Raw genomic sequence first — 26,446 nt, 5'->3', positions numbered from 1 at the left:
GCTGAGGTGCTCTTTAGCAAGCCTCAACTGTCAGCTGCTCCAGCTGGAGCTGCTCAGTGACCAACAAATCTGACTGTGGTTACACCAGCAGCCTCCATGTGTGAATGTGTCAAACTGCACATGTGAACAAACAGGGCGTTCCTGAACACTGAACAAATGATGTTTGAAAAAGAAGGAAAAAAAAGAAAAAACACAGACGTGGCCATTAGTGCTGCAATGATTAATTGATTAATTGTCAAATATTAAATTAATCACCAACTATTTTTATAATCCAATAAGTTTGAGTAATTAAAAACAAATCCTCTAATAATCTGTGACAGTTAACTGAATATTTGAGACATTGAGACATTTGAGGGCATCTTCTTGGGTTTTGGAAAATACTGATAAACACTTTTCACCATTTTCTAACATTTTATGGACGAAACAATTAATTGAGTAAATAATTAGAAGATAAACCGACAAAGAAAATAATCATTAGTCGCAGCCCTTGACACCAGACTGAAGACATTCAGGATGAACAGGGGAGATTGAAAAGAGATGAAAGTGGAAGCAGTGAGGAAGGAGGAGGATGAAAACAGAATCCTTTTGAAGTTTGACTGTCTGAGGAACAGAAACACAAAAGATCAAAAATAAAAAATAAAAACAAATGGTTGATTTCCAAAACACAAAGCTGAACATGTAGGCCAGCAGTGTTTGTACACACACACCCACAGAAGTCAGTTAATGAGGTCAGGGAAAACCAGCAATAAAAACAATGTGAGCTGTTATGGCCATGAGCTCACTCCCGTCTGTCTGTCCTCTGATGAGCCATCAAAGAGCTTTTCATCTCAGCCCTCAGTTCAGTCCCATCCGGGCCATTACTGTACGGACAAAACATGCACACACCAAGGCGACGATGCTGCGAAATGAAAATACCACCCTCCCTCTTCCTCTTTCTGTCCTCTTCTTCTACTTCCCCTCTTGGACACATTTCGTCCCTCTCACGTTCGCTGCTGGCACACAGACAAGAGCTCGTTAATCCTCCCACACAGACTGCAGTCTCTCTCAACATGACACTGAAATTAAGATCTCTCAGGTAAAACTCTTTCACCCCTTCCATGAACATGGCTCACACATATAGAAGATGTCATTAATAGAGCTCCTGCATGTTTTACATCTAACTTTTTCTTACTGGAATCTTAATATTTTGAGAAGCTGTTGAATGTCATGAAATGCTGCTTTTCTCTAAGCCAAACCACTTTATACTAACTGGCTGATTGACAGTGGGTGTAAAGTGTATGAAATCATCATTATGAAAGAATCACCTGATAGACCTCTGACGGTGGACTCCTCTGACCTGTTTAATCATGTCTGTTCAACAGGCTCTTCAGACTGTCTCTCGCTGTTCATCAGCCTGGCCAACAATAAACTACAGATTAATAGTTTTATCCATACATTTTCAGAAAACAGAGTAAATGTCACGGGGCTTAAAATATGTTGTCTTGTCACCTCTGAAAATATTTAGTATCATATAATAGCAAGAAAAGCAGGAAATCTTAATATTTATGACTAAAAAAAAAATGTTTTCTGCATTTTTTGCATGAATAACTACTTGAATGCTTGTATCTCATTGTCAGCTCAGCTGTCATTTGTCTGTCCAATCATCAGTTCCGTTTTTTAATGAGTCTTAGTCGTCTAAATGGTGGACGTAAAATGGCCACATTTTCACATCATGCCATAGTTACCTCTGCCAAGGAGGTTATGTTTGCCATGGTTGGTTGGTTGGTTGGTTGGTTTGCCAGTCAGTCGGTCAGCATGGTTACACAAAAACTACCAATCACATTCTCAGGCAGACATCAGGTTGACAGAGGAGGTAATATGTTAAAGTGTAATGTTATGACTCTTTACTCTCCTAGTTAGCGATTTTAAGGATGCTAAGTTATAGCGCTGGAGTAACAAATGACATGCACAGTTATCTTCAGTGAAATTAAGATTTCTATGGAGTTTAAACATTGTTAGAAACATTTGGGATAATACAAGCTCTCAACTCAACAAAATACATGAAGGACAAATTGTTCTATATACAAATAATTTTGTCAAAAACTGTCACAACACAATTAATCCAGTAACTATTGATTCAAATTAATTTGTGCACATGGTTCACGGTGCTGCTATTGTGTTTAGTCACTCATTGATACTTTGCCGTTTGGGTGAATTACAGTTTGCATGCAAAACACAGGACAGCATTCTATCATCCTCCAAAGAGACAACAAGTACAACCTGCTACTTTATGTGAAACAGGCGAAACAAATTTATGATGTTCATTCGACACTACATTTGAATCTGACTCACGATTCAGGCATTTTAAATTTACTGCAGAAAATAGAGTTCACCACAAAATGCAAGTCAATTTTCCCCCAATTCTGGATCACGTTCCATGCCCAGCTGAGTGGCACCATGATGATGACATGTCTCCCACTCAGCACATCACTCAGCCTGATATATTTTAATCTCACATGTTCCTTTGATTAGAAAGCAAGACCAAGTGCCCTCAAAAGTAGAATTATATACTTTATGTATTTCTCAGTTTCAGCCAGATTTAGCTCTGCTCAGGAGGCGCTCTCAGTCCTCTAAGTGTACCCTGGCACAGATTTGGTCTGTGTATACCCAAAACCTAACATATCATTACAGCTGAAAGAACATGGGGACCATGGCTGACCAGTAATTTGGCTTTGCTAAATGTTGTCACTTGTCATTCCAAGGTTTCTTCCCATCCCGACAGTCTGGACCTTACAGAGGCAACCAGCTGTGAAGTGTAGCGGGCAGTTTGCCTCTTAATGGCACCGCAGAGACATGACTGTTTATAAAGTCGATAAAATCATGGCAGTAACTCAACATTAATACTGTTTTCAACCTTTTTTTGATATGACACTTTAATTTGACCTGCAAGTAAACATGCAAATGTTGTCTTTAATTTATCGCAATAAACACTTGGGGGCTGAAAACAGTCGATGCTTCTAATCACAAAGCTAAATGTTTTTTGGTTTTTTTTTTTTTAACTTAAAATGTCTGATTGCAGTTAAAGGCACTTGCAGCTTTCATTTAGAATTGTATTTTTTTGCATTTTTTTTCAGATCAATGGCAGTTCTCTTTTGCATGGTTAAGGAAAATTATGCAACCCTGAAGTTCAAAGAGGAGATTATCATATTTATTTTACCACGTAGGTCAACTTGAGAGCACAAAAAACAACAGTGAGCAGCAAACACACCTGACATCTTGCCCTGCTGTTTGGTATTTGCCCTGTCTACAGAGTACACAAGCTCAATAAAGATCTTTCTTCCTCAGGTGTGTGTGTGTGTGTGTGTGTGTGTGTGTGTGTGTGTGTGTGTGTGTGTGTGTGTGAGCATGAACGCAGTGTGTGGGGTATTTCTACCACACAGGATCCACCAAAGCGCTGCCAGCAAGTGACTTCAAACACGGTTGGTTGATTCAGTGCCTCGCAATAACATTCACCTGGTGAAAATTGACATTCGCGAAGCCAAAATTAAGAGGAATTTGACCCTGGACATAAAGGTGTCTTTCTGCAGCACTCAGGGAGGAGGGAGGGGGCTCGGGAACAGGAGGGAGGGGAGAGGAAGAGTTAGAGCCAGAAGGAGTCTGAGGACAGAGGAGGGCAGGAAAAACACAGAGAGACCGAAAGGATGGAGGGCGTCAGTGAGAGATAAGAAGAAGTGGCGACTACAAGAAGGTGAAGCAAGAGTGTGATGAGGAGTGAAAATGAAGCAGGAAAAGAGAGTTGAAGAGGTGGAAAGATGGAGGGGGGACAGCATGCAGGCGAGATGCTGAAGGGCCTGAGAAATGTTAAGAAGCATTTAGTTCAAAGAGGAGACGCGAACAGACCACGAGGGGTTTAAAATGAGAAACTATGATAAAGTGGTTTGATTTTAAACTACTAACCATGTCACCATGTCAGTACAGTCACTGATTCTGTGCTCAGTGTTAAAAGAAAAAAGCTTTTTCCAGCTTTTGGCAGAATGATAATTTCTCTTGCACTGATCCAAATAAAACACTGAGCTCATCACGCAGGAATCTGCTCTCCTGAATCAAAATGGGTAACTTACTGTCTATCACCTCAAGCTGCGAGGTTACAGGGTCCCTCTCTAAATATGATGCTGCTGACATGGCTGCGCTGTGCTTCATGGTCCTGAACAGAAAAGTCATTGTGCCTGCTCCCTCTGCCGGCAGCTGCTGGTGCTACAGGAGCAGCCGTCCCACAGCGGCACACTTGGCTCAGACATCTGCAACATGGAAAGTGATGCTTAACCTCCATCTCATTTGTCTTAGTCCACTTTATCCAATTTAACTAAACTCCTGTTTTACTGCCTACTACTCTGCACTAGCAGAATGGAGAGTTTGGCCAAATTTTTCCTGAAGTGTGACCGATTCAACAGATTTCTGTGGACTAAAGGATCCAAACTTTGGTCTACAAAATCTGTCGGGCTAAACAAATAAAGATAAATAAATAAAATCGATTCAAAGGACTCTGGGAGATCTATAACTAGTGTAACTACACATCACCCAAAGAGGAAAAACATAATAATACTGCAATACTGGGATATTTTAAAGGGTGAAATGTCTGACAAGCTAAACTGCAACTGAATTGCTGTTTGGCTTTCCTGAACACAAGCTTGCTGAACATCAATTTTGTGGCCTTAAACCAAAGTTTAAGAAATGCAAATGTGCAATCAAAGCTGCTCAGACACCACGGTGTGGGTTTAACATTACTGTCCGTAAAAACAAGCATGAACACAACAAAGATCTGTCTAAGTCTAAATGACTGCTGTTAAACCCTTTAAATATTCCAAGTTAGAAGAATTCTTAAAAAAAATAATAAAATGGCCTGACAAGCTTTAAATATAATATGATTACAGACATTTGAGAGTTCAGAGCTAATATATCAGAGTGGTTCAAGTCTGATTAGGAGCTTAACTTGTACTCATCATATCTGGACTCAATAAGGAGGTAAACTATGGAAAGGCTTCACAGTGTTTCTCCTGTAGGCCATTTCTACTAAGACCTGCCCTGGATTGTGATCTGGACTGACTGTGAAAGACGAGGGAGGAGACAGACTGAAAGAGGACAGAGGTGGGAGGAGAGACGAAGATATTGAGAGAGAGTGAGAGAGAGAGAGACATTCCTGTCTTTCTTAGCATTTAAATATGTGGTGGTGGGGGTCACCAGTGCGGGGGGAAGTGTACCTATAAAAATGTAATAATCTCAGTTATGCTGCCTCCCTATTGGTCAAGGTGCGTTACGTAGGCGGGGAGGCAGTGCAGGACAATTTCACCACCCAGCAGCCCTGGTGGAGGGAAGAGGAGGGAGTAGGTGGAAGGACGGGAGCCCGCGGCTGTCCAAACTTGGCGGCACAAGAGGTCAGTGCTCCCTCTAGAGGTTGAAAGGTGGCAGTGCGGTGCCAGCGGTCAGCCGGGGCCCTGGGGTCCTGCTGGACTGACGAGTAAACCATCATTTCTCCAGGACACGGAGCGAGCCCAGTCAGGACGTTCTGGTTCATGGACACTGAGCGGCTGAAATTCGTGCACTTTGGTCATGAAAGTGTTTAAAGTGTGCAACTAGCGTGATTAAAAGTCCTTTTTTCGTTTCCATCCTGTTATATTCTAAAAATCATTTTAAACAACTTAACAACATTCTAATGTGCATTTTTTTTAAAATAACAAATGAAAAACACTTCAAGTACAGTATTAAAACCTTTACTCGGACATGATACAACAAACAGAAACAAGATTCAGAATTAATGACTGAAAAAATTATTCATATTTTTTTTTTCTTCTTTCAATCCCCGAAGCACACAATAGTCAATCAGCTCCACATGTATGATGGAATAGGATACAAACAGGACAAAGAACAGACACGAGAGAAAGAGAGAAAAATCAAAAATAAGAGTGACAGATTCCATTCTGATTTTACAGTTCTTGTATTTGTTTAATACTTTGTAAAAAACAAAAGATGAAGAGCATAGTCGGAGAAGGAGACAGGAAACCAGACAAAGAAACAGTGTGTGAATTTTTTTTCTATGGTGAAGAGTAAACAATCAAGGAAGATTCTAGATCTACTGGAAAATAGTTTTCTGTTTTTTTTTTCTTCTCGATCAACAAATGAACACCTGATCAGAGTTCGTTAAGTCCCTGCCCTTCTTTTCTGTCTGAATCACCCTTCACAATTCCTCCAATCTTGAAGCCGAACAACAACCTTCTACTGAAAGAGACCAATCGTATTCAGTTGATTCCTTCCATCAAGTTCATTCAATGCAACCACATTCTGCTTAGAGGAGTTTCCTGCAAACAACAACAACTGTGGATTCTCGTGACCTTTATCCACGATTAGAGCCACAGTTTCTCCCTCGTTATTTAAAACAGATTTTGAAGATTTTGTTTTTATTGCTGGTAGTAGCATCCAGCGACAGCCAACTCCGATACATGAAACACACAACAGGTTGCAGTGGAGCCAGTTGCAGTAAACACCCAACCAAATGTAACTGAAGAAGAGCAGGTCAAGGGCTAGGCTAGGCTAGCCCTGTTAAATCATTCCTTATTTGCATCTCACTCATATATGCGTTTCCCTGTGTCTTGGAAACCGAAGCAGACATTTTCAAGCCGGGGGACCCCATAAAAAAGCACCAATGCACAGCTTGAGCACCCAGAGGGGACCACACACTGGTCTACTTCTCCCTCCAGTGACCAATCCTCCCCTCTCCACACGAGCTGTCATTCCATTCCTATTAGGGCCCCTCTTTAGTATGCACAACACAGGCCAAGGTTAGCGCACACTCTTTAGTGCACAGCACAATAATCACAACATACATGAAAAACAAGCACTGGGGACTGAGTGGCCCTGCATTTCAAACGGCCACATCCGCAAACAGCTTGGCAGTGATAAATAAACCAGTGAGGGTTCAAGGCTGCATAGCACACACTGCCTCATTGATCGTTATGGGATGGGCCTTGGCTCCAGGGGGCCTGTGTCATTAGGTAAAAATGCCACCCTGATATCTTATCTATATATATGATGACCAATTCTTCAGTCACAGCCTGCGATCCATTTAATAAAAAGCATATTTACCAATCAATGTTCTTTATTTTCAAAAAAGCGAATAATTTCAAAATGTAACAAAGATGGCGACAACAATACTGCTACACAGTCAAAAGGTCACAGCATGCGTCTGCCTTGAGTGCACACGGTTGCAACGACAAACATTTGTGGGCAGTGCGGTGCGATCCAGCAGATCGTCGCTGCTCTGCCGTCAAGTAAAGTAAGCAAAGAGGGACACGGCACCGAATCCCTTCCTTACAGCTCTCCAATGCTTGTCCCATGAAAAGCTTCACATCCTTTTCTAACAGTCCAAGAATCATAGGTTTTTGTTGAAAGTCCATTCCAATGCTAAGCCCAGTAATTTTCAGCCCACATGGGTGAGTGAAGAATCATTTGTTAAGTTTAAAGTAAAGCAGTGGAGACAGGGCAAAGTGAAGGAAGGGAGGAGGCTGGGTTGTGTTGATGAAGCATCAGGTCAACAAGCCAGTTCATCATCCCTCCAGCTTGGTTTCTTTTCCTCTGTGCATCCTTTCATTATTTTGCTCAAGAAATCAATTTAACAGCACTCAGCACATCACAGCCAAAGCTATAGGATCTGCCAGTCAAAAGGCGTAGCTGCAAACAGATTCCATACACATGTGCATAAAAGCACACACATGTGGCCACATATGCTCTATAACAAATGCTAACAAAAAACTGACATATCCAACCACCAGCTCCTGCTCAAACAGTCTGCCTGGCAAGCAAAGCTTAAAGCATCTTAGCAGACAGAACCTGCACTGACTGTATAGATTTCTTTTGTTTACTGTTTATCATCCTCTAAATGACCTAAGCTCATAGTAAAATGTGAAGAAATATAAAAATGATATAGCAGAACTTAAATGCTTTGCTGTTATATGGAGGGATGGGAATTCTACGTAACGTCACGGCCAATTAATGAAACTGACTAAGCTAAAACTGACGAATGCCAGAAACACAATGCACATATTGCATGACAACTGTTTTACAATGTTACCACAATATGAATATACAAGTTGCATATTTTGACTTTTTGATGCGTCATCAACAAAGACTGGTGTTTGCTCCATCATTCATGTTTGTTATTTTTTTTTTTTTTTTACACCAACTAGTGGATTATCCTGCACTTGACTGATTGTGTGACCATTCCCATCCCTAGCTATTAAAATGATGCAGTAGCAGCAGGCTTAAAACATTCAACAGAGGAAGCTATAAAAATAAAATCCTGCAGAGAAAGTTACTGAGATATCAACCTAATAGAAGATGAGATTATTCACAAAAGCACACATCCTAAAGTCGGCCTTCTCTCTGAGAGACAAGAGGGAAGAAACTCATTTTGAGTTGCACTCACAAACTTCATTCCACCGCCCAACTGTTTTAGGATAGCTGAGCTCAAATCCTTAAAGCCCTGTGGCCACAACGTCATTTTCACTCCAAACTCAGACTGCTAGTATTAGCCCACCTGAACCAACTCAATTCACTAAAGCACTAAGATCATACTGCAGCATATACAGTACAAGACAATGGTAGCAGATATTGGTGCCTGTAAAATAAAACACAAGCTTGCCACGACCTTGTTTTTCTTTGCCAACAACAAAAATGATTAAGAAGTGGTGGACAAGGGGCTGAACTTTCTCTGCATGTAGGAAATGAATGGCCACCTGGAGACTACTTTGTTGATTAGGACATATGTATGCATGGATGGAGAAACTGAAACAACACCAAACTCTATGGTTAGACCAACGTACAGACATGTTAAACAAGACCACCTGTCATACAGGCCATCATACTGCAAGCCTCCCAAGTCCACATCACATGGGGGAGGCCAAGGATCCTCTCTGAGAAGACGTATTTGGACAATCTGCAGGGCAGGAAGCTCATTGCTTATTCTGGTCAAAGTAGCTGGTGGACCCCAAAATTCAGCAGCTACTTTCATTGCTTCCACCAGCTTAACTGCTTTCTAAAATACAAAACTCACTGGCTGTGTACAAAGACTTGTCTGCCACAGCCAAAAAGTACAAGGACTTCGCTGGTGTTCATATTCTCTAGTTGGGATTCTGTGATAAAGTCAGGGGTCATAAGATAACAAAAGGAAAAAAGAAATCTAAGAGGGAAATCTACATTTTGAGCAGACCTGTTGAAAGAGTGGAGAATGGCTTTCTGATTTGTCTGTGTACTTGCATACTGTGTTTGCATTGATGAAAATGTGCAAGTCTTAAACTAAAAGACCATGTTAGTTATTTAGCACCTGGTAGAGGACAGCTGTACCTCTTCCCTGTAGAATGATACTGTAAAATGTTTCTAATTACTATCAATTTTGGCGACTAATGAGAAGGCAAATATACCTCAGAACGCCAACACTCTTAAATACTTTACGAACAAAAATGGTCATAAATCTTTGTGTACCCCAGTACTGCTCGCCTTTGAGCGCATGAAGACGGTTCAATTCATAGTTTACTGTATTTCTCCTGATCCAGTAGTAGCTGCATTTGACTTTTCACTGCAATGCTCAGATGCACTTGCCCACAAATTTCAATCACAGTAAATGTCAAGTGCCGTTGTCAAGGAAATCTAGCCAATCAATCACCAGGAACAACAGGAAACATTGGCAGAAGTTGGTGCAAAAGCAGCGGTGAGGTGTGGTTTGGCCCTGGGCTCAATAACAATTTAATAGTGACGTCATTACAAGTCGGATGTTGATTCAACAGCAAAAAATAGAGCTTTGAATTTTCTTTTTTTGGGAGCCACATATTTCACATTCATGTGAGTGTGAACAGGCCTTTGTTTCCGCATGACTCCTGTGTAGTTCTTTTTTTTTTTTTTTTATTATTTACATCTACTGTACAAAAGTGGCAAGCATTGAGCCAATATACACTAAATAAAGTTTCCAAAGCAGCAGGTAGTAAGTGTAGGATTTCCATTATGTAGGACTAACCTATTTCATTATTGCATTACAGTAATATGACACAAGAGGTCTGATGTGATTCAAACACCACCAAGCCATATGTGATACCCACTGACTACTGTAAAATTAAACGTTGCATGATTGCCTCTGTCAGCTAATTTCAGCTTGTCTTTACATTTCTCTTCTCTGCTGCTGTTTATTGTGTAGCACAAAACAAGCATCTGTTTTTATGCCCCTCTCACTGTATAGAGGAGACAGAGTGCAGCATCTCCAATGCAAAGCAATGTATCTCACACCACTTCTGTATCTTGTACAAGGACACTTCAATTATTCCTGTGTAGAGCGGTCAAACGTCACAGTTACTTATGAACTCTATAGTCTCGCTGAACAGTAGGACACACAACTGAAATAAAGGCTGACCAGTTATAAGCAGAATTCATTTTTCTCCACCATGGCCAATGAACAAGTGACACATAACATTTTTGGAATAAAGAGCAACCTATCAAGTATAATTTACATCCAGCTGAGCAGGGTGTTAGGACAGACTAACATACCTGATGCAGCCAACTTTTTCAGCCATCTGATGGTTGGTTAGTGCTAATTCTGAAACCTGGTCATCATCTGTACGGGGAGTGGCCAATTATTAGGCAAGTTATATAACAAATCATCACATCTGACCTGAAAAACGATGCAATAATGTGAAAACCCTACACATAGTACCTTCAGGGTCGTCTTAGGTGTCTGAGAATAGATGGTCATTTTTTAGGAAACAGGAACATTTACACAGTTACAACTCACAAAAGTGCATAAATGACCACCAACGAAGGGAGGATTTTGGGGGAAACGGGAGATAAAAGACTAACAAATAAGATTTTTTCTCGCATGAAGCTGTACTTCCCGTGAGCCTCAAGCGGTTTAAAATACCAAACAACTGCCAAAAGAGAAAAAGGATAAAATCAAAACTAGGAAAAAAAAAATAAATTCAAGTCATTCTTCTTGTCTTACAAAGCCCGCTGTGCGCATCAGAGTGGGAGGGACAAAGTTTTTCTGTTCAACAAAGTGCTCCCAACCCCCTTTTCCTGGATTTCAATGCCTTGGAAAAAGCTCTCATTTCATGAGTACAGTACTTCAAAATAGAAACTCAAACAAGTTTCAGCATGAATATTCAAAAAAAGCATAAAATATTTCAATGTTTACAAGACTGGATAAACTCACTTGGAGGATGTTTCTGCCTGTCCATTAAAGGACACCTCCTGGCCAATAAGAAGTGATTTTTTTTGATGGAGGACAGTTGATTGAAATGCTACGCACCTGATTTAAGCTAAAACCATACATGAATAACTAACTGGCTAGTGATGGATATAATATACAGAGGTGCAGCTAGCAGTGTAACAGGGGAAGTTCACCAGTTACGCAGAAGCAAAAACCCACTGTGAGATGAAGATGTGAAAACTGAAGGCTAACTTAAAATTAAGACATTAACTGTTTATGTGTGATAAAAAGGGGATGTATTCCTTGAGTCATAATAACCCCTATGGTGGAAAACTGAATATGGGAAAGATGTTGAAAATGTGTGTGTGTGTGTGTGTTAGCATATTAGCAATTCAGAGCCATAGTTCTGTTTTATGTCAAGTCATGGATGCAAGTTAAGATCTGCGTGTGATGATAATTAGCCTCTGACAGAGAATATGTGTTTTTTTGTTTTTTTTTGTGTGTGTGTACAAATGTACAGCCGGTACATTAAAACCAGCGGGTGCTGCAGTTAAGCGAGGCCCAACAAGAAGAGCCGACAACCCAACACGGGTCGACATTGTTGATAATCCTGGTGTACGTCGGATCCTGACCGGACCGAACCTGGCTCCCCTAGGTGAGCTGGTGAGGCGCTTCTAGCATCTCCATCAGGAAGGTGTCGATGGGCGTGTCACCAATCAGTTTAAAGAAGAACAGGTGCTCCAGGCACTTCAGACCAATGGAGCGCAGTGCTGGGAGCCGCAGAAGGAGCTTTGCAAACCTGGATGACAGAGGGAAGGATGAGAAGGACAGCAGAGTGAGAAATCATCAATCATGTCAACTGAAAACATGTGAAAATACAATTCTTCAGATTGGTGTCAAATGTAACTCACTAGAGTGAAGCTAATTGTGGAGTCAAGTGGGTTGGGATACATGACACAATATCTGATAATGTCTAACAGTGTTAATTCATGCTCAGCATGTTGACAAAGTCTCAGAAGTTCTCTACTGACAAAAGGCATTTAAATCTAGCTTTAAAATATATAAAGTCAAACTGAAACGCACAACTTTAAATCTGTTTGGTAAACCTCACCAGAAAGTGACAGTATTACTGTCAGTCAGTGTTACTTCTTCAGCCTAGTTGAAGAGCATGAAAATACTAACATGATTAAAGCAGTGGCATCAGTATAAAACAAACTGCTTCAGAACTGGCTAAAAACACCTTGTGGCAGCAAGTAAGGGTTCCCAAAGGCAAATTCGTGACTTAACAGAACTCTTTCAGGTAGATGTCTTGTCTGTGAACTGCACCTGTCACCTCTGATATTTAAGTGTGTGTGTGTGTGTTGCAGCATACCTGCCCTGCTGATCAGGATACTTCTGTTTGCAGTAGGACTCGAGAGATGCGTACACTCTCTCTCTCAGGAGCTCCACCTCACTGGAGTTGGACAAACCCTTAGCATCTTCAGGTGAAAACAGACATTTACATTATTTCTATAGAGAAATTACTAACATTTTTTTACGTGTACCTACTTTGAAATACCATCAGAGTTCTAGCCTTTATTTAGCCTTTTATTTAATTATGCATTTTCATTTGGTGTCCCTGATGAAATATTCCACATGTCTGTGTACCTGGGTTGAACAGAATGATGGCTCGAAGGCAGCCCAGCTCTGTCTTGTCCATCTGCATGTCTCTCATCTTGCTTACAAGCTCTGTCAAAACTCTGAGGAGGGAGGAGGAGAGAGGAGGAGAGAGGATAGGAGAGGAGATTTGCAGGAGTAATCCCAGAGACAAGAGGAAAGGGAGGGAATGAGAGCAACAACAACAGAGAGGGACCAGACTCAATAATCACGCTGTTATTTATGGTTTTTCCTTAGTGTCATGGCTTTAAATCCAAACTACTTAGTGAATGGCTGAACTGCTGGTTCTGCAGGGGCAAGAAAAAACACTCCTCACAACTGGCCAGAGTGGCAACTGCTGCCACCAAACGGTGGTAAGTTCTGGCTGCGGCTGGTGCTGGTTTTACTTAATAATTTAGTGTTTGGTTGTGTTTTTTTTTGAATATGTTAGTTGTGCTAGCAAATGTGTGGAAGTTGTTGCGATAATGGTGCGCAAGTGACCATCAGATGTTGACTTTGAAGACAATTTCCTGTTTAGTTTCAGATTTTGACCTTTTCCACATTGTCTATCTTCCCTTGCCCCCAACCGATGACTCCAAGGTGATAAGAACATATGACAGTCAGGGTTCAGAGGCTAAACACATATTTTAACTCCCTAAACCCAAACACACACCCACATTTTAGTGCATAATAGTTTTATTCATATTTGTTTGAGAGGAAAGCTGTGGTGCCCGTGGTGTAGACCCAGAGTGTATGTCACTGATGTACAATTCACACATCCCATCACAGACAGAGTATCACTGAAGTGGACCATCACCAATTCTCGAAGACTCAACAGTAAATCATCATCTAAACCTGACTGAGTCGAATGATTCTCAGTGGATGTCGTTCTGAATAATATCCTGAAGCGAAAAACCTGCTGGCTCCTGCAAAGCTGCGGAAAAGCCTGAAGCATCAACCTCTAAGCTCTGGGCCTGTGTTTGTCTCAATGCTGACTCAAGAGGAGGGGTTTAAGAAAAAGTGTTGTGTGTCGTGGCGTAATTACCTGTCAAATATGGCCCCAACCTCAGCATTGTGCGCCCTGTGTATTCAATCACAATGTGTTATTACAATGTCATTACACAGTTACATTGTTATTACAGAATATTGTCTGTTATCTGATCCCTTCAGCCGTACAGTGTGTTTACACATGATTTATAAACTATTTTCTGATACGTTTAAAACTGATGTTAAATAGTCTGCTTAGGGTTTGTTGACATTTTTTGTGTCTGGACTCAGTTTGCTTTATCTTGCACCTGCACCATAATACTGTTATCTTACTTAAGACACAACTACATTCACATGTATTTAATAAGCAAAAAGGAGGTTATGATATGTCTTATGAGCCAAGTGTGTGACAGCAGAAAGCCATTAGTGCACATTAAACTGTTCACAAGTGGGAAAACTGTTAACCCTTGTTAACCCCTTTGTTGGGAGTGTCAATACATCATGAGAATTAACTTCAAGTCCAACTGAAGAGTAGACTAGAGTTTTTCTCTGCGGCGTCTTTATTTCAAAAATCCTGCATACAACAGTAATGTTAGTTTTATTTCATAGGCAGAACAGATGGTTATGGATCTGGGTCAGTGTGCTGTGATATATAGCTCAGCTGCTGCACATTAAACAGTGTGATAATGTACCAGTAAATGTCACTTTGGTCCAGTTGGATGCTGGTATGGTCTTTACTCGTCAAATGTCATTTATAATGCCTATGACATGTAAGGTACAAGGAAGTTTGTTTAATTTGTCCTACAGTAAAACACAAAAGCCCTCTTTTAATAATAAGTGTAAAAATCACAAACATGATGACTAGACGTGCTTTCAGTTGGACTTTCATAGAACTGAGCCTATTGTGTGAAAATCAGAGGCTTGGAGTGCAAAATACAACATCTGAAAAACTAATTAACACAAAAAATAACTAACAAAACAGAAAAACAGAAATCAACAACTAATAAATGGAAAAAAACAGAAAACAACACATTTTTGGAAAAACAACAATCTAAAAAGAGAAGTGCCTACTATCTTTGTCATTCGTATAATTCATTGGATGGCAACAATGTCAGTGAAGTAATAAGAATATGTAGATAAAGAGGCAAGATGTGCACCTGTTACAGGTTGTCACACTTTGTTCACTCATGGATTTGGGAATATGTGGGTCGAAAAGACGAACCCCCTGCTTAGAGACACAAACTAGTGGGAACCCACCTTTGTGGGTTTACAAAATAATGACTTTTTTCTTTCATCAGTTTGTGTTGTGAAATGCATGTTTTTCTGTTGTGTCGTCTGCTAAAGCAGTTCGTTCAATTGTTGTATTAGAGCTTGTTGTCTTTTGCACTACTGAGCCAAAAAAAAAACAAGTTGGAAGATATACTGAGATATTTTATCAATTGCCTCCTCCTGTATAACATATGATTCAGTAGCTTCAAACAGATGCTGGTGCGAAGCTGAAACAAAAGCCTGCTGCAAGAGGAGAGCAGTGCTATGAGAATATTAATAAGAGTCAGAAGAAAGTCATCTAGCCATTTGCCATGTTAAGCAACAATAACCCCTCTAACAATGTAATTTCTGTGTAATTAACAGTGAATTGACACCCTGATGTAGTTTGGATTTAACAGAAAAGATTTAAGTATTTCATAGTGATCCAAATCACAGTGTTAGTGGCAATATTTTTCAGGATTTGGATGATGCTTCTGCACAGCATGGATGCAGGAAGGGAAACTTTAAGAGGGCAACACAAACACGGAGGAGAGTGAAAGTGATGCAGAACATATACTTTAATAACATTATTGTACATAACCGCTTTATATTTTTGTCACAAGCTTATTTGAATATTTGTACAAATGTTCTGAACAAAAGGAGAAAATTATGAGTTAGAACTTTTAATTTGTCAAAGATGAAGAATTGGCCATTTTATATGAACTATTTATCCATTAAAAATGACAGAAAACGTGTTTTATCCTGAAATGTATATTTATCACACAGCCCTGTTACATTTTAAACAAATATGTTTTTTTATCATTTTTTTTTCATCTGATCATCATCATCTTATCTAACTGTAGGTTTCCATTAAAATGTCAAAAACGTGTCATTAAATTTGAGGTAACAACTGATGAGGCTGTTTTAGTGTTTACATTTTGTTTTCCAGTGATGCTGTGAAATATTTTGGGATATTTTGGGATGCTGTCAGCCATCGCCGATGGTTGTAGGGAGAGAAAATACAATGATTTGAGGTATCAGAAGGTTTCCATTGTGAGCTCCTGGGCCCCAACAACTAATGTCTTGATGTCAACATGAGATCACAAAACAATTATCATAGGTCAGCAGGAAAGAAAAAGTAAAACCATAATATAGACCCATATAGACCTAAGTTTTGTTTTTTGTTTTTTTTAAGTAAGACTTGTGTTCATATGTTAGTAATGTACATTTGCCAGCAGTTATCACATTTTCAAACTCTGCAATAGGTGCTTTGCCACTGAGACTGTGTGTGTGTGTGTGCATGTGCCCATGCATGTCTATGGGTAAGCATTAGTCACCAGCCACCTCGGCATGCGCTGTCACCCTACAGGCAATACTATAGAAGCAAAGTCTCTCAGCCAATCACAGCCAACGCAGAACACAGCAGCTGCAGCCAACCAAAGATGAAGACACAGAATCTTAAACTTCTACCCGAGTTACTATTCCAGCTAAACCTGAATAATTTATGTGATGAGAATATAAAAATAAACCATCAGGGCCAAAGAAATCCCTGTGGACGAATAAAGGCAAGTCTTCTTTCTGTCTTTCTTCCTCTAGCTTTCAGAGTCAGAGCTGATTTACATGAATCAGGTGATCTAATTGGCATCTAAAGTGAGCTCCGAAAATCTAGTTTTTTGGGGGCATGTCCTCCCCGGTTGGGTCAGCCAGCAAATCCTGCTGGGGAAAACATTAATGCGGCATGTCTGTCAGAGTGATACTGTGCATACATGTATCTATGTATTACCTGTCAAAGATGGCTCCAACACCTGCACTGTGAGCACTGTTCCTGTGGACATGCAGGCCGGTGGCCAGCAGAATCCCGTCCTTCACAGAGATGGAGCGATGGGAGAACGATGCAATCAGGAGTTCATTCCAGCCTGTTGGAGTTGGAGGTGTGGTGAGTGATAGATTTTTTTAGATGGCCCTTTTGTTAGGTGGCTAAAATACACTTTGCCATTGCCCCTGGTCACAGCAGTTAAATGCTTAGCTTCCATGCTCACACTGCTGTCTAATACACTGACTACGGACAAAATACTTTGAAATTAACCCTTTAAATCTGCAGCTTACCAGCACGGAGCAAGATGACCTGGTCGTCCAGGGGCAGTTCAGAGAAGTGAGGGATCCTCTTGGCCCACTCCACCAGGGTAAAGAGCTGCTTGTCTGCTGCCTGACAGATGTTGGTGACAGGGTCGTTGGGCTGCAGAAAGCAGATTTAGAGGATTATTGATTATTATTTCTTTAAATATCATATTAATCATACCAACAACAACCTGTGAAGATTGTTGAACTGTAGTTGCTGAATTAATATAATAAGTAATCAATTATATATTTCAATATACTCAACAAATACACAAGGTGGAGACGTTCGATTCTCAAGCTTAACTTGGTAATAATACTGAATGTGAGAGAAAGCACAAAGGAAGACAAATTGTAGTGGATTTCCACTATGCAGACTACTCACAGAGCTGCCGCCTGAGCTTCCATCAGCATGAAGCTCCGTCTTTTGCTCTACAGCCATCTCTGCTTCCAAAATCTTCTCTACTGGCATCTCCTCGTTCACTGCACTAGTCGACTCCACCTCGCCTTCCCGTTCCTTGTTCCTCTGTCGCTCCTCTTGGACAGCTGCAGGACGGGGGATTGGGGTTGACAGAAGGGAGCACAGAAGAAAACAATGAAGGACAAGAAAGGAGAAGAAGGAAGGAAGATTAGGAATAGCAGAGAGAAGCAAGTGTGGGTGCGAATGATGGGTTAAATGACAGAGAAACAGGAAATGCAAATGAATAGAGAAGCAAATGGTTTGGGCAGACAGGCAGTGGCAGAACAACATACGACAATTAAAGACAGCAAGAAGTGCACAAAAAAAGAAGAGAATAAAAGGTAGTAGAAAGAAAATGTACAGACACAAGTGCCACCAGACATCAGAATTGAAAAAGTGAGAGAAGAACAATCAGAGATTAATAGAAAAAGGCGTGGACAACGAAAAAGAGAAATGAGTGAAAGTTAGTGGTGTGGCAAGTGATTGGCATACAAAACAAGATACAAGAGTAAGACAAGATAAATGAAAAGAAATGTACAAAACAATGGGAAAGAAAAGAGACAGATATGTACAATTCATGATAAAGTCAGAGTCTCTCATACGGTCTTTCATTCGTCTTTCAGGCCCTCTGACAATGCAGAAATATATACAAATTAGGCATAAACAAAATAAATTATTACTATCATATAATAGTAATTGCTTCAAACTGACATTAAAGTTGGTATTCTTAATGATGACAATTTGCCCAGAATTAATTTTCACTGTCGCTGTTTTTCTGTGGTAACAAGGTTTCTCTTAATCCCTTACCCAGATTAAGGAAACTAGGATACTTGTTTTTATGAAATTCAATAAATCAGCTTACTGCAGAAAGACGACCCCAATCAGACTCATTTAAGTGCATGTAAAACCAATGAATACAACTGTACAATAAAGTGCATTTTCCCTTTTCTTGAGGTTCTTAAGAAGCTAACAAATCATCTAACAAAGTGTGGATACCAAAGCAAAATCCTTATATAAAAAAAACCCATTCGGCAGTAAACTGATTCAATATTGTGGTGGAAATCTTTATCCATTTCAGTACAGTGTATGGTGCACTATATACACAGCACTCCAAAGACAATCGGACAGATTGCGTAAACATAATTAAAGTCAGCATGCTCAATATTTTGGTTACAAGTCCTTAGCAATCAAAGGCTGTTGACAGTAGATTGTGGTTATGTGACTGACTTGGTCCGTCAAGAATAAGAATGGATAAGAATAAAACAAAGTCGTACACTGTTCAGACCAAATACAACCATAGCCACCATAAACTGATCACTGCATCACACGACAGAAATTGTCAACAAACAGCCCTGTGTTAACACAGTTTCATTCATTTTTTTGTGTTTTCATTTTTTATTGGTTGACCATTTGTTGAGTTGCAGAAATGGAAGGATTTGCTGCTGTTCAGTAGCATTTCTGTTAGTAAATGAAGGATCTTTGAAGCAATGGATGTCACTTTGGGATTTTTTAAGACATCTGAGAGACTCAACGATTAATCGAGAAATTAAGTGGCAGAATTAAAGTAATAATCAGCCTTAGATAGCTATGACATAGATTAATTAACATGCCTTAAGTTTGAATCCTTTATGTGCACTTACTGTCAAAGAAAATCAAGAGTTGTTGACTTTTATTTATTTTAATCTACTTAATATCATCGATCTTCATTTGTCACTGTGTCTGCATATGTTGATATATAAAGAAAGGTGGTGCCAATGGACACAAATAGTGAAAAGTGGGCATCTCATGTAGAGCAGCCAAGACATCAAGGTATTCTTTAACAAGAAATTAAAAGTTCCTGTTAAAAAGTTGATCTGCTCTGTGGCAGACTGTCAGAGCTAAGAATTTGAGCAGCACCCAAGAATAAATGACTTCGTAGTAAAGTAGGACGATGATTAAAAGGAGTGTGCAAAGTCAGAAAACCCAACAGAGACCTATAAAGGTAAAAATATATATATATGGGGAAGTGATTCAAGGCTGGCACAGGTCCACCTTGGAACACTGGGAGCAAACTAAAGCAAAACATTTCAAACTGCTTCCTTCTCATAGATATACAGTGTAATATCTCTCTGCCTCTTGCTCACTCATACAGACACAGACACACACCCCTCCCTCCCGCTTCTCCTTACATCTGTCGTTCATCTTGGCCACTACAGAAGGAGGGAGGGGGGGGAGAGAGAGAACGAGAGGAAACAAAAAGAGGAAGAGAGGGGGAAAGGGGGTTAGTGTTTACAAGGCTTACCCACCCCCATCTCCCTCTCTACCACTCTGTACTCGTTCTTTCTATCCCCTACTGTACAAATATTACTGAGGCTCTCAGTGAAAATGCCCAGAAGAAATGTCAACACTGATACCATCATTTAATGATGCATTTTCTACTGATTATAGATCAGATATTAAATCTAATTTACATTATGCTATGGATTAATAGATGAGGGCATATTACAGTACAAAGAACCAGCCACAGAGCGCAGCTGCCTTGAGCGTTCCTTTCATTTGCTTTCATTTTATACTCTGTTTATACTGATAACAGTGATCAATATAGAAACAACAGCGGACACATCTCAGCATCTTCACAAACTGAGTAAAGTTGTGATTAATCTATGATGAACGATGCATCTTAATGTGCTGGGGATTTCAGTCCTTCTATGGTAATCTGTTCTGAGAAAGCACAGCAAGAAGTGGATTCAGCTCTTACCACCTGTACACTGCACGACTCTAAGAGACTTATCTGCAGATAATCTCAGATTGACTGGTTTAAAACGGATTTAACGTGAGTTTCAGAGTTAGTTTGATATGATCATGATGCACAGAGCTCAGCTGTAGTTTGTAAATGTGTCTGTCTCCTTTTAATATAAAATAACTTTCAGTGTTTTATAATTACAATGTGTTGTATCAGTTTATCAGCAGTATCACTGTCAGTATCATATTAATAAGATTCTACTAAGGTACGAAGTGGTAAACTCTGGCAACTCCATGATTGAAAGCTTGATATTTCATTTTAAAATCTGGGAATATGATGAGAAGTAATACAGTTCAATAGCCGTATAGAAGACCAAAGGGTGGAGTTTGTGCTTTTACTGGTACAAAGTATGGGAGGCTTTTACCTGTAACTGATGGCCACCTGAAGACAAACAAACTTGGTAAATATGACAAAGTTACCTGATACTTCCAGACTACACAAGGGTCACCTCAACCACGACACAGCACCCACAAAAAAGTATTTAACCCCCTCTGACCTCTTTAAGGTTTGTTTTACTGAATCACTCTGAAAGCAACAAAGACTTTAATACCAACAAAAAAAAAAAGAAAGACAAAATTTCAGAAGGACGGGGTATATCATCTAGGTTCTAACAATAGAGATTACAGAAGGCCACACAAAGTATGCACTAGGGTTGCAACAGTATGAGGTTTTGATGGTATGATGACCGTCTCAGAAAACAATATTACACAATTATTATCATCATCAGTTAAAACAACATTTAAAGTCATGAAAACAGAAGCACTTGTGGTTAAGCAAACATTTTATCATAATTTACCAAAATAGTATGTCCTGACAGACATGAAAATTACTGAAATAATTGACTAAAATGTTTTTTGAATTACATTAATATGTTAGAATTTAATACCGCAAATGAACAAACGCACATGGTACTATAACTGTCAGTTCTCATACTTCAGTATACCTTGAAATTGTTATAACGCTGCAACCCTAATATATACTAGTGTCCTCCATTTTGGGGCAAAAGAAGGCTGCCATTTTCTCAAACGTATCTGAGGGGGCCTTTGGAAATGGAGACCCTTAATGATGTATCCAGCACTGAAGTGTTGAGTGTGAACGAGACAGCAGTTGAGCTGGGAACGAGCCAAAGTATTTGTGGGAGCTTGTCAGGCAAAAGTGGAGAAAGTGGCAAAATTTTAGATTTCCTTTTATAAATATGACAAGTGAGTTCTTTATTAGTGTCAGTCCAAGACAGCAAATATGCCACATTCAAAGGAGACTAATTTCTTCAAGCTCTGGAAAAGAAGATCAATCAATATCATCTCTGATGAGTGTTACAAGGGTAGAAGTCTACTGTTGGATGCTCTTGAAACCAGATTTTGAGTGGACAATACATAATATGTTTCACTTTAAATAATGTATCAATTGAAATAATCTTTAAAAGCAATATTTAATTGATATTTTAATCTGGAATTGTATGTGTAAAATGGTGAAACGGCCTCATTTTTATGAGCAGAAGGGGCTGAAAACCAGCCATGTTCAGGGTGTGCTGAGGTGCCCCTGCTTGCTCACCTTCTCTCTTCATGCCCATGGCCAGGCACTTCTGGTAGCGACAATACTGGCAGCGGTTCCTCTGCCTCTTATCCACCATACAGTCTTTGTTGTCCCGACAGGTGTAGGTCAGGTCTTTGCGCACGGTCCGCTTGAAGAAGCCTTTACAGCCCTCACAGCTGTAGACACCGTAGTGTTTACCTGGAAGGAAAAGATATAAACAAAAAAGGGATGATAATATGTTTCAAGACTGACATTTAAAAAAATATCTGACTGTTTTGCAAAAACTCAAAGGCAAAGCACAGAGAATGAGTGTTGTATTGAAGGTGTCTTGTCACCAGAGGATCTGTCTCCACAGATGGCACACAGGCGTTTTTGGGAAAGCATCGGCCCTGGGCTGTGGGACGAGAGCTGCTTCAAGCCCAACGGAGGTTTCACATCATCAGAGCTGCTCACTGCATGGAGCCCCGACATGGACACTGTTGAGTTGATCTGAAAGAACAACAGAGGTGAGGAGTGAGTGAATACAACAGCAACAGGGATTTCTTTCAGATGAATTTCATGATTTCCCTTCTACTAATGTAAGAATATAAAAGGAGTAACCTTGTGAACAAGACAACAAACACTACAAGGTCACAGGGAGAGTCCAGCCTGTAACCATTGTTTTAACTTTTATCAGTCCCTCCCTCGCTCTAAACCATGTCTCATCCCATCTCGTCACTTGTATCACTCTTGCAAGAACAGAGAGGATAAGGACTGAAGAACAAAACTCATGGAGTCTGGCAGCTTAACATCGAGGCAAACAGTGGCCCCCTTGACTCGATGTAGGAGTGTTGTGTCATTATTCTGCTTCACTATTCTGCATAAAACGTACAAACACAGAATGAGGGGCATTATTTTTCCACTTTTTAGTTGATAGCTAGGCTCATAACCTGATGTCTGTGTGAAATCATGCTCGCATTTACTCTATCCTCCCTTACCTGTGGGCTGCTAATGGGGCCGTAACCAACCGACGGTGTGCCAGGCAGGCATGGCGAGCCCAGAGAAGAGCTGATGACAGAAAAGGGGGAGCCAATGCTACTGATGGGGCTGTTGACCCCTGAGGTGGTGATGGGAGGGAGGGAGGTCATGGAAGCTGCAGCCGAGGGAACCAGCGGAGGCGAGCGCTGGCCCGACGGAGGGGAGGAGACAGACGAGCTGTCTGGGCTGCGAGAATCTGATAAGAGATAACAAGAAGGAGAACACGCACATAGTAGTAATGCAATAATAAGAAAAACAATGCTGACCAAAAAAGGCTGAGCTAATTAACAGAGGTATTGCAGTTGTTGTTGTTTTTTTATTAGACCATTTTAATTTCTTCAAACACAAATATGGTAGTTCAATTATCCACTAAATAATTGCTGCAAAAAAAATAAATAACCAGCTGGAACAAATTAAAGCTGACACACAGACAAAACTAAACACATCAGCTTAACATCGTCACTGCACCGTGTAAAAAAATAGTGCTCTATATAAACAACCAAGAGTTTGGGGCCTCATGAATCATACACGAAACGACCATGGTTGAGATTTGGTTGAGTAGTTATTTCCTACATTGATCATCAGTTTTCACTTAGCGTCTGAAATAAGGTTCACCTGAGGTATCATGTGTCTGGTGTGTAATTTAGAGGGATGAAATCAATTTCAGTTTTATGGAATCCTTATTTTGGCCTCAATGCACTGGAATTTCGCTTCAGATTTATTGAAACATTAAATCATGAACTAACAGACTTGAACTTCACTTTGGTAAATTACATTTTTTAAATGTGTTTACCGCCCAAGTTCTGGGAACTAATGGAAAACCCTGCAAGGGGAAATAGTGCTGATTTTACCAACCCTCCATCATCCTTCCATTTGTTGAAATTTTTATGATGCAAGCTGCTTTATTTATGAATATTTTGTTTTTGCTGTGGTTTGTATTTAGTTGGCACTTGCTGCTGCAGCTGGCTGTGAGCTGCATTTTCCATGCTTCAGGCTGTGAACTTCAGTTGTCGTCTGATCTACTTTTCATTCACCAAACACACTGCAAAGAAATCAACCGTGTGTTTACACAGATAACATACAGATAACGTACTTATCAACTCAACATATGGAAGAAGTCGTGCTTTCAAATACCTAGGACGTCTTTTTTCTTCTAATTTCTAATCTAGAGTATTTTTTCCTCACAAGCCTCTATCAACTTCTGACACTGGAACAACTCCACCTGTCGTTAACTTCACAAAGTGCTAGAATAACGATCTGTAAGGACTTCTGGCATCCAGGTACATGGTGAGATGTGAGGAAAATCTACTTCTAAATCACTGGTTTCAAGTTACTGTGATGATAACTGTAAATAAACAGTGGACATCATACTTCCCACAGCAACGTTTTGGTAACAAACATTACTTGAAGATCAAGACAACTTCATGTGCAACGCTTTCTTACACTTTCTAGTCTGCTGTCAGTGATCGGCACCTCATTAAAGCCCTCGCCATGCTCTGAGATGCATTGGGATGCACCGAGAACCCTTTTTCATTGTCGTTATGAATAGAGACAATAACTGGACTTAAAGGAAGCTGCATTTTAAATAATCAAAAATATCTTTGCTTTAGAGAAATTGTGGGCTGGTGATTTGGAAGTGTGAGCCTGTCTACGTTTAAACGTGCTTGTTTTGGAAGAGAGGCAGCAGTGACACTATCTATCTATCTATCTATCTATCTATCTATCTATCCTATAATAAAGTATTAGATTAGTCGTTGCTTCATCATAATCCATATCTTTCATAGGCCTGATTTCACACCAGCCATTTAAAGACAAATATGTAAGTATAATCTGTGTAGCTGCAGCTAATACACACATTAGTGTTCTAGACATTCATGTTTGTTGTATTGTTGCTAACAAAACAAACAAAAACAAACAAACCAGTGCAGTTGTTTTCTTACCTCTGCTGTCTCCCATGGTGGTGGAGGGGCTGGCTGACAGCAACACACCGACGTGCTTCCGTCTCAAACAGCCCGCTGTCAAACTCTAGACCGCGGACTGAGGCCCGGGCCGGAGTTGTTTTGGGAAACCAAAAACGGGGCTGAAATTCCAACACAAGACAGAAGCTCCGCATGAGACTGTGGTGTGGCACCAATAATGCCCACTTGGTCATGAAAATGTCACACAATACGAATATCACTCAGCCCAGTTCCGAGGGCCTGAGCTGTATCTAAGGCTTGGTGGAGGAAATATTGGTGTATTTTAAGCATTTCTGGCATTTCATGTCACGTTAACGCTGCATCAGGACCTGCAAAGCAGCCAGCTGTTCGGCTGATGCCAGGACTGTCTCGTCCCCACACAGCACAGACACGTCGTTAATTATTAATAAACAGATAGTCTATCGATACCAGACACTGACTGTGTTATCTTGGTTCAACGCGGGGCAGAAAGCGCCCCGTTCCAGCATAAAGATAAAGACCAGACAAATGGCAACAAACCGCTGTTCATACCAGCGACCGTTAGCCACCTGATAGCTCGTAAACTAGCTAACGTTATTAGCGAACAACGTCTGCGACTATCGTGAAGCTAACTTGCTTGTGTTGGCAGCCATCGTTCAATATAAATGATTTTTTATTACATGTACCAGCATGCCATTCACATCAAACATGTCTTCAACGTTACATGTCGTTGGAATTACACTATGTCGGGCGTTAAGTTGGCGAAACAAGCTAGGCGCTGTAGCTGGCTAACGCTAACTACACTTAGCCTCCTCGCCTAGCTAGCAAGCTAGTTAGCCCCGAATGCATCGTAGGAGAGCTAGACCAAACCAGTTTGGGACAGGCTGTTCCACCGCTATCTCAGTCTCCCTGCCATACACAAACAACATGTCGTACACATACATTTGCGTGCAAATAAATACAGATTACTGACTGTTTAGCGGCACAGCTTCTTCGCATGAAAGATGTGGCGACTAGGCCCCGTGTGTGTGTGTGTGTGTGTGTGTGTCTGTTTCTCCCCCCACTTTGCCTCGTAGTCAACCCTCCCTCCCCCTGCAAGGATGAAAACATGATGATGGTGGTGGTGGAGGATTTGGCTTAGTGCTCCCTTACAGTTGAACATTGGCCCGGAATCACTGCAAAACACTTTGCAGGCTGACTTTTTTTTTTTTCAAGGCAGGAGGAAGACTTGTGTGGTCATGTTGTGCCTCGCATGTCACAGACTGAGGGAGACACATGAGGTCAAGAGGTCAAGACGAGTTCAGCTCAGTGTGTCAGCTGCTGCAGAGGTTACTGTGGGGCACTGATGGAGCCGCTCAGCTGGGAAACAAACCAGTGTTACGATCCTGCGAAAAAAATAAAAATAAAATAAAAATAAAACATCAAATTAATTATGCACATATGTTTCTATACTTGCAGGAGCAGCAGACCAAGATACAAAACACACAGTATCTGCAAAACCACAGATAAGT

The 26,446-nt window shown here is 40.5% G+C and overlaps 1 protein-coding gene and 1 long non-coding RNA gene across 9 annotated transcripts; both read right to left on the bottom strand.

The window, feature by feature from the left end:
* Positions 1-563: 563 nt before the first annotated feature.
* LOC119014780 lies at positions 564-4,934 on the bottom strand. Its single transcript, XR_005073064.1, has 3 exons — positions 4,101-4,934; positions 1,305-1,393; positions 564-989 (listed from the first exon to the last, which is right to left on the bottom strand). It is a non-coding gene; the product is annotated as an uncharacterized LOC119014780 (long non-coding RNA).
* Positions 4,935-5,731: 797 nt separating this feature from the next.
* Positions 5,732-26,435, bottom strand: rxrba (retinoid x receptor, beta a). Of its 8 annotated transcripts, none has more exons than XM_037089499.1 (13): positions 26,088-26,435; positions 24,939-25,078; positions 22,959-23,194; positions 22,317-22,470; positions 22,000-22,179; positions 19,835-19,855; positions 17,592-17,752; positions 17,198-17,327; positions 16,875-17,007; positions 13,902-13,937; positions 12,869-12,960; positions 12,594-12,699; positions 5,732-12,020 (listed from the first exon to the last, which is right to left on the bottom strand). In XM_037089499.1, the coding sequence occupies exons 2-13, from the start codon at positions 24,952-24,954 to the stop codon at positions 11,873-11,875; spliced, it is 1,413 nt and encodes a 470-aa protein (XP_036945394.1). In that variant the 5' UTR covers positions 24,955-25,078; positions 26,088-26,435; the 3' UTR covers positions 5,732-11,872. The 8 variants fall into 8 exon arrangements, with proteins under 8 accessions (XP_036945394.1, XP_036945386.1, XP_036945355.1 ...); XM_037089491.1 differs by lacking the exon at positions 26,088-26,435 and adding an exon at positions 25,909-26,065; XM_037089460.1 differs by lacking the exon at positions 26,088-26,435 and adding an exon at positions 23,854-24,040 and having other exon boundaries at positions 24,939-25,076.
* Between the last annotated feature and the right edge of the window lie 11 nt (positions 26,436-26,446).

The sequence above is a fragment of the Acanthopagrus latus genome, chromosome 3 (assembly GCF_904848185.1).
Source record: "Acanthopagrus latus isolate v.2019 chromosome 3, fAcaLat1.1, whole genome shotgun sequence".
NCBI classification, from domain to species: Eukaryota; Metazoa; Chordata; class Actinopteri; order Spariformes; family Sparidae; genus Acanthopagrus; species Acanthopagrus latus.
The sequence above is the reverse complement of the archived record's forward strand: the minus strand, read 5'-3'. Positions and strand labels throughout refer to the sequence as shown.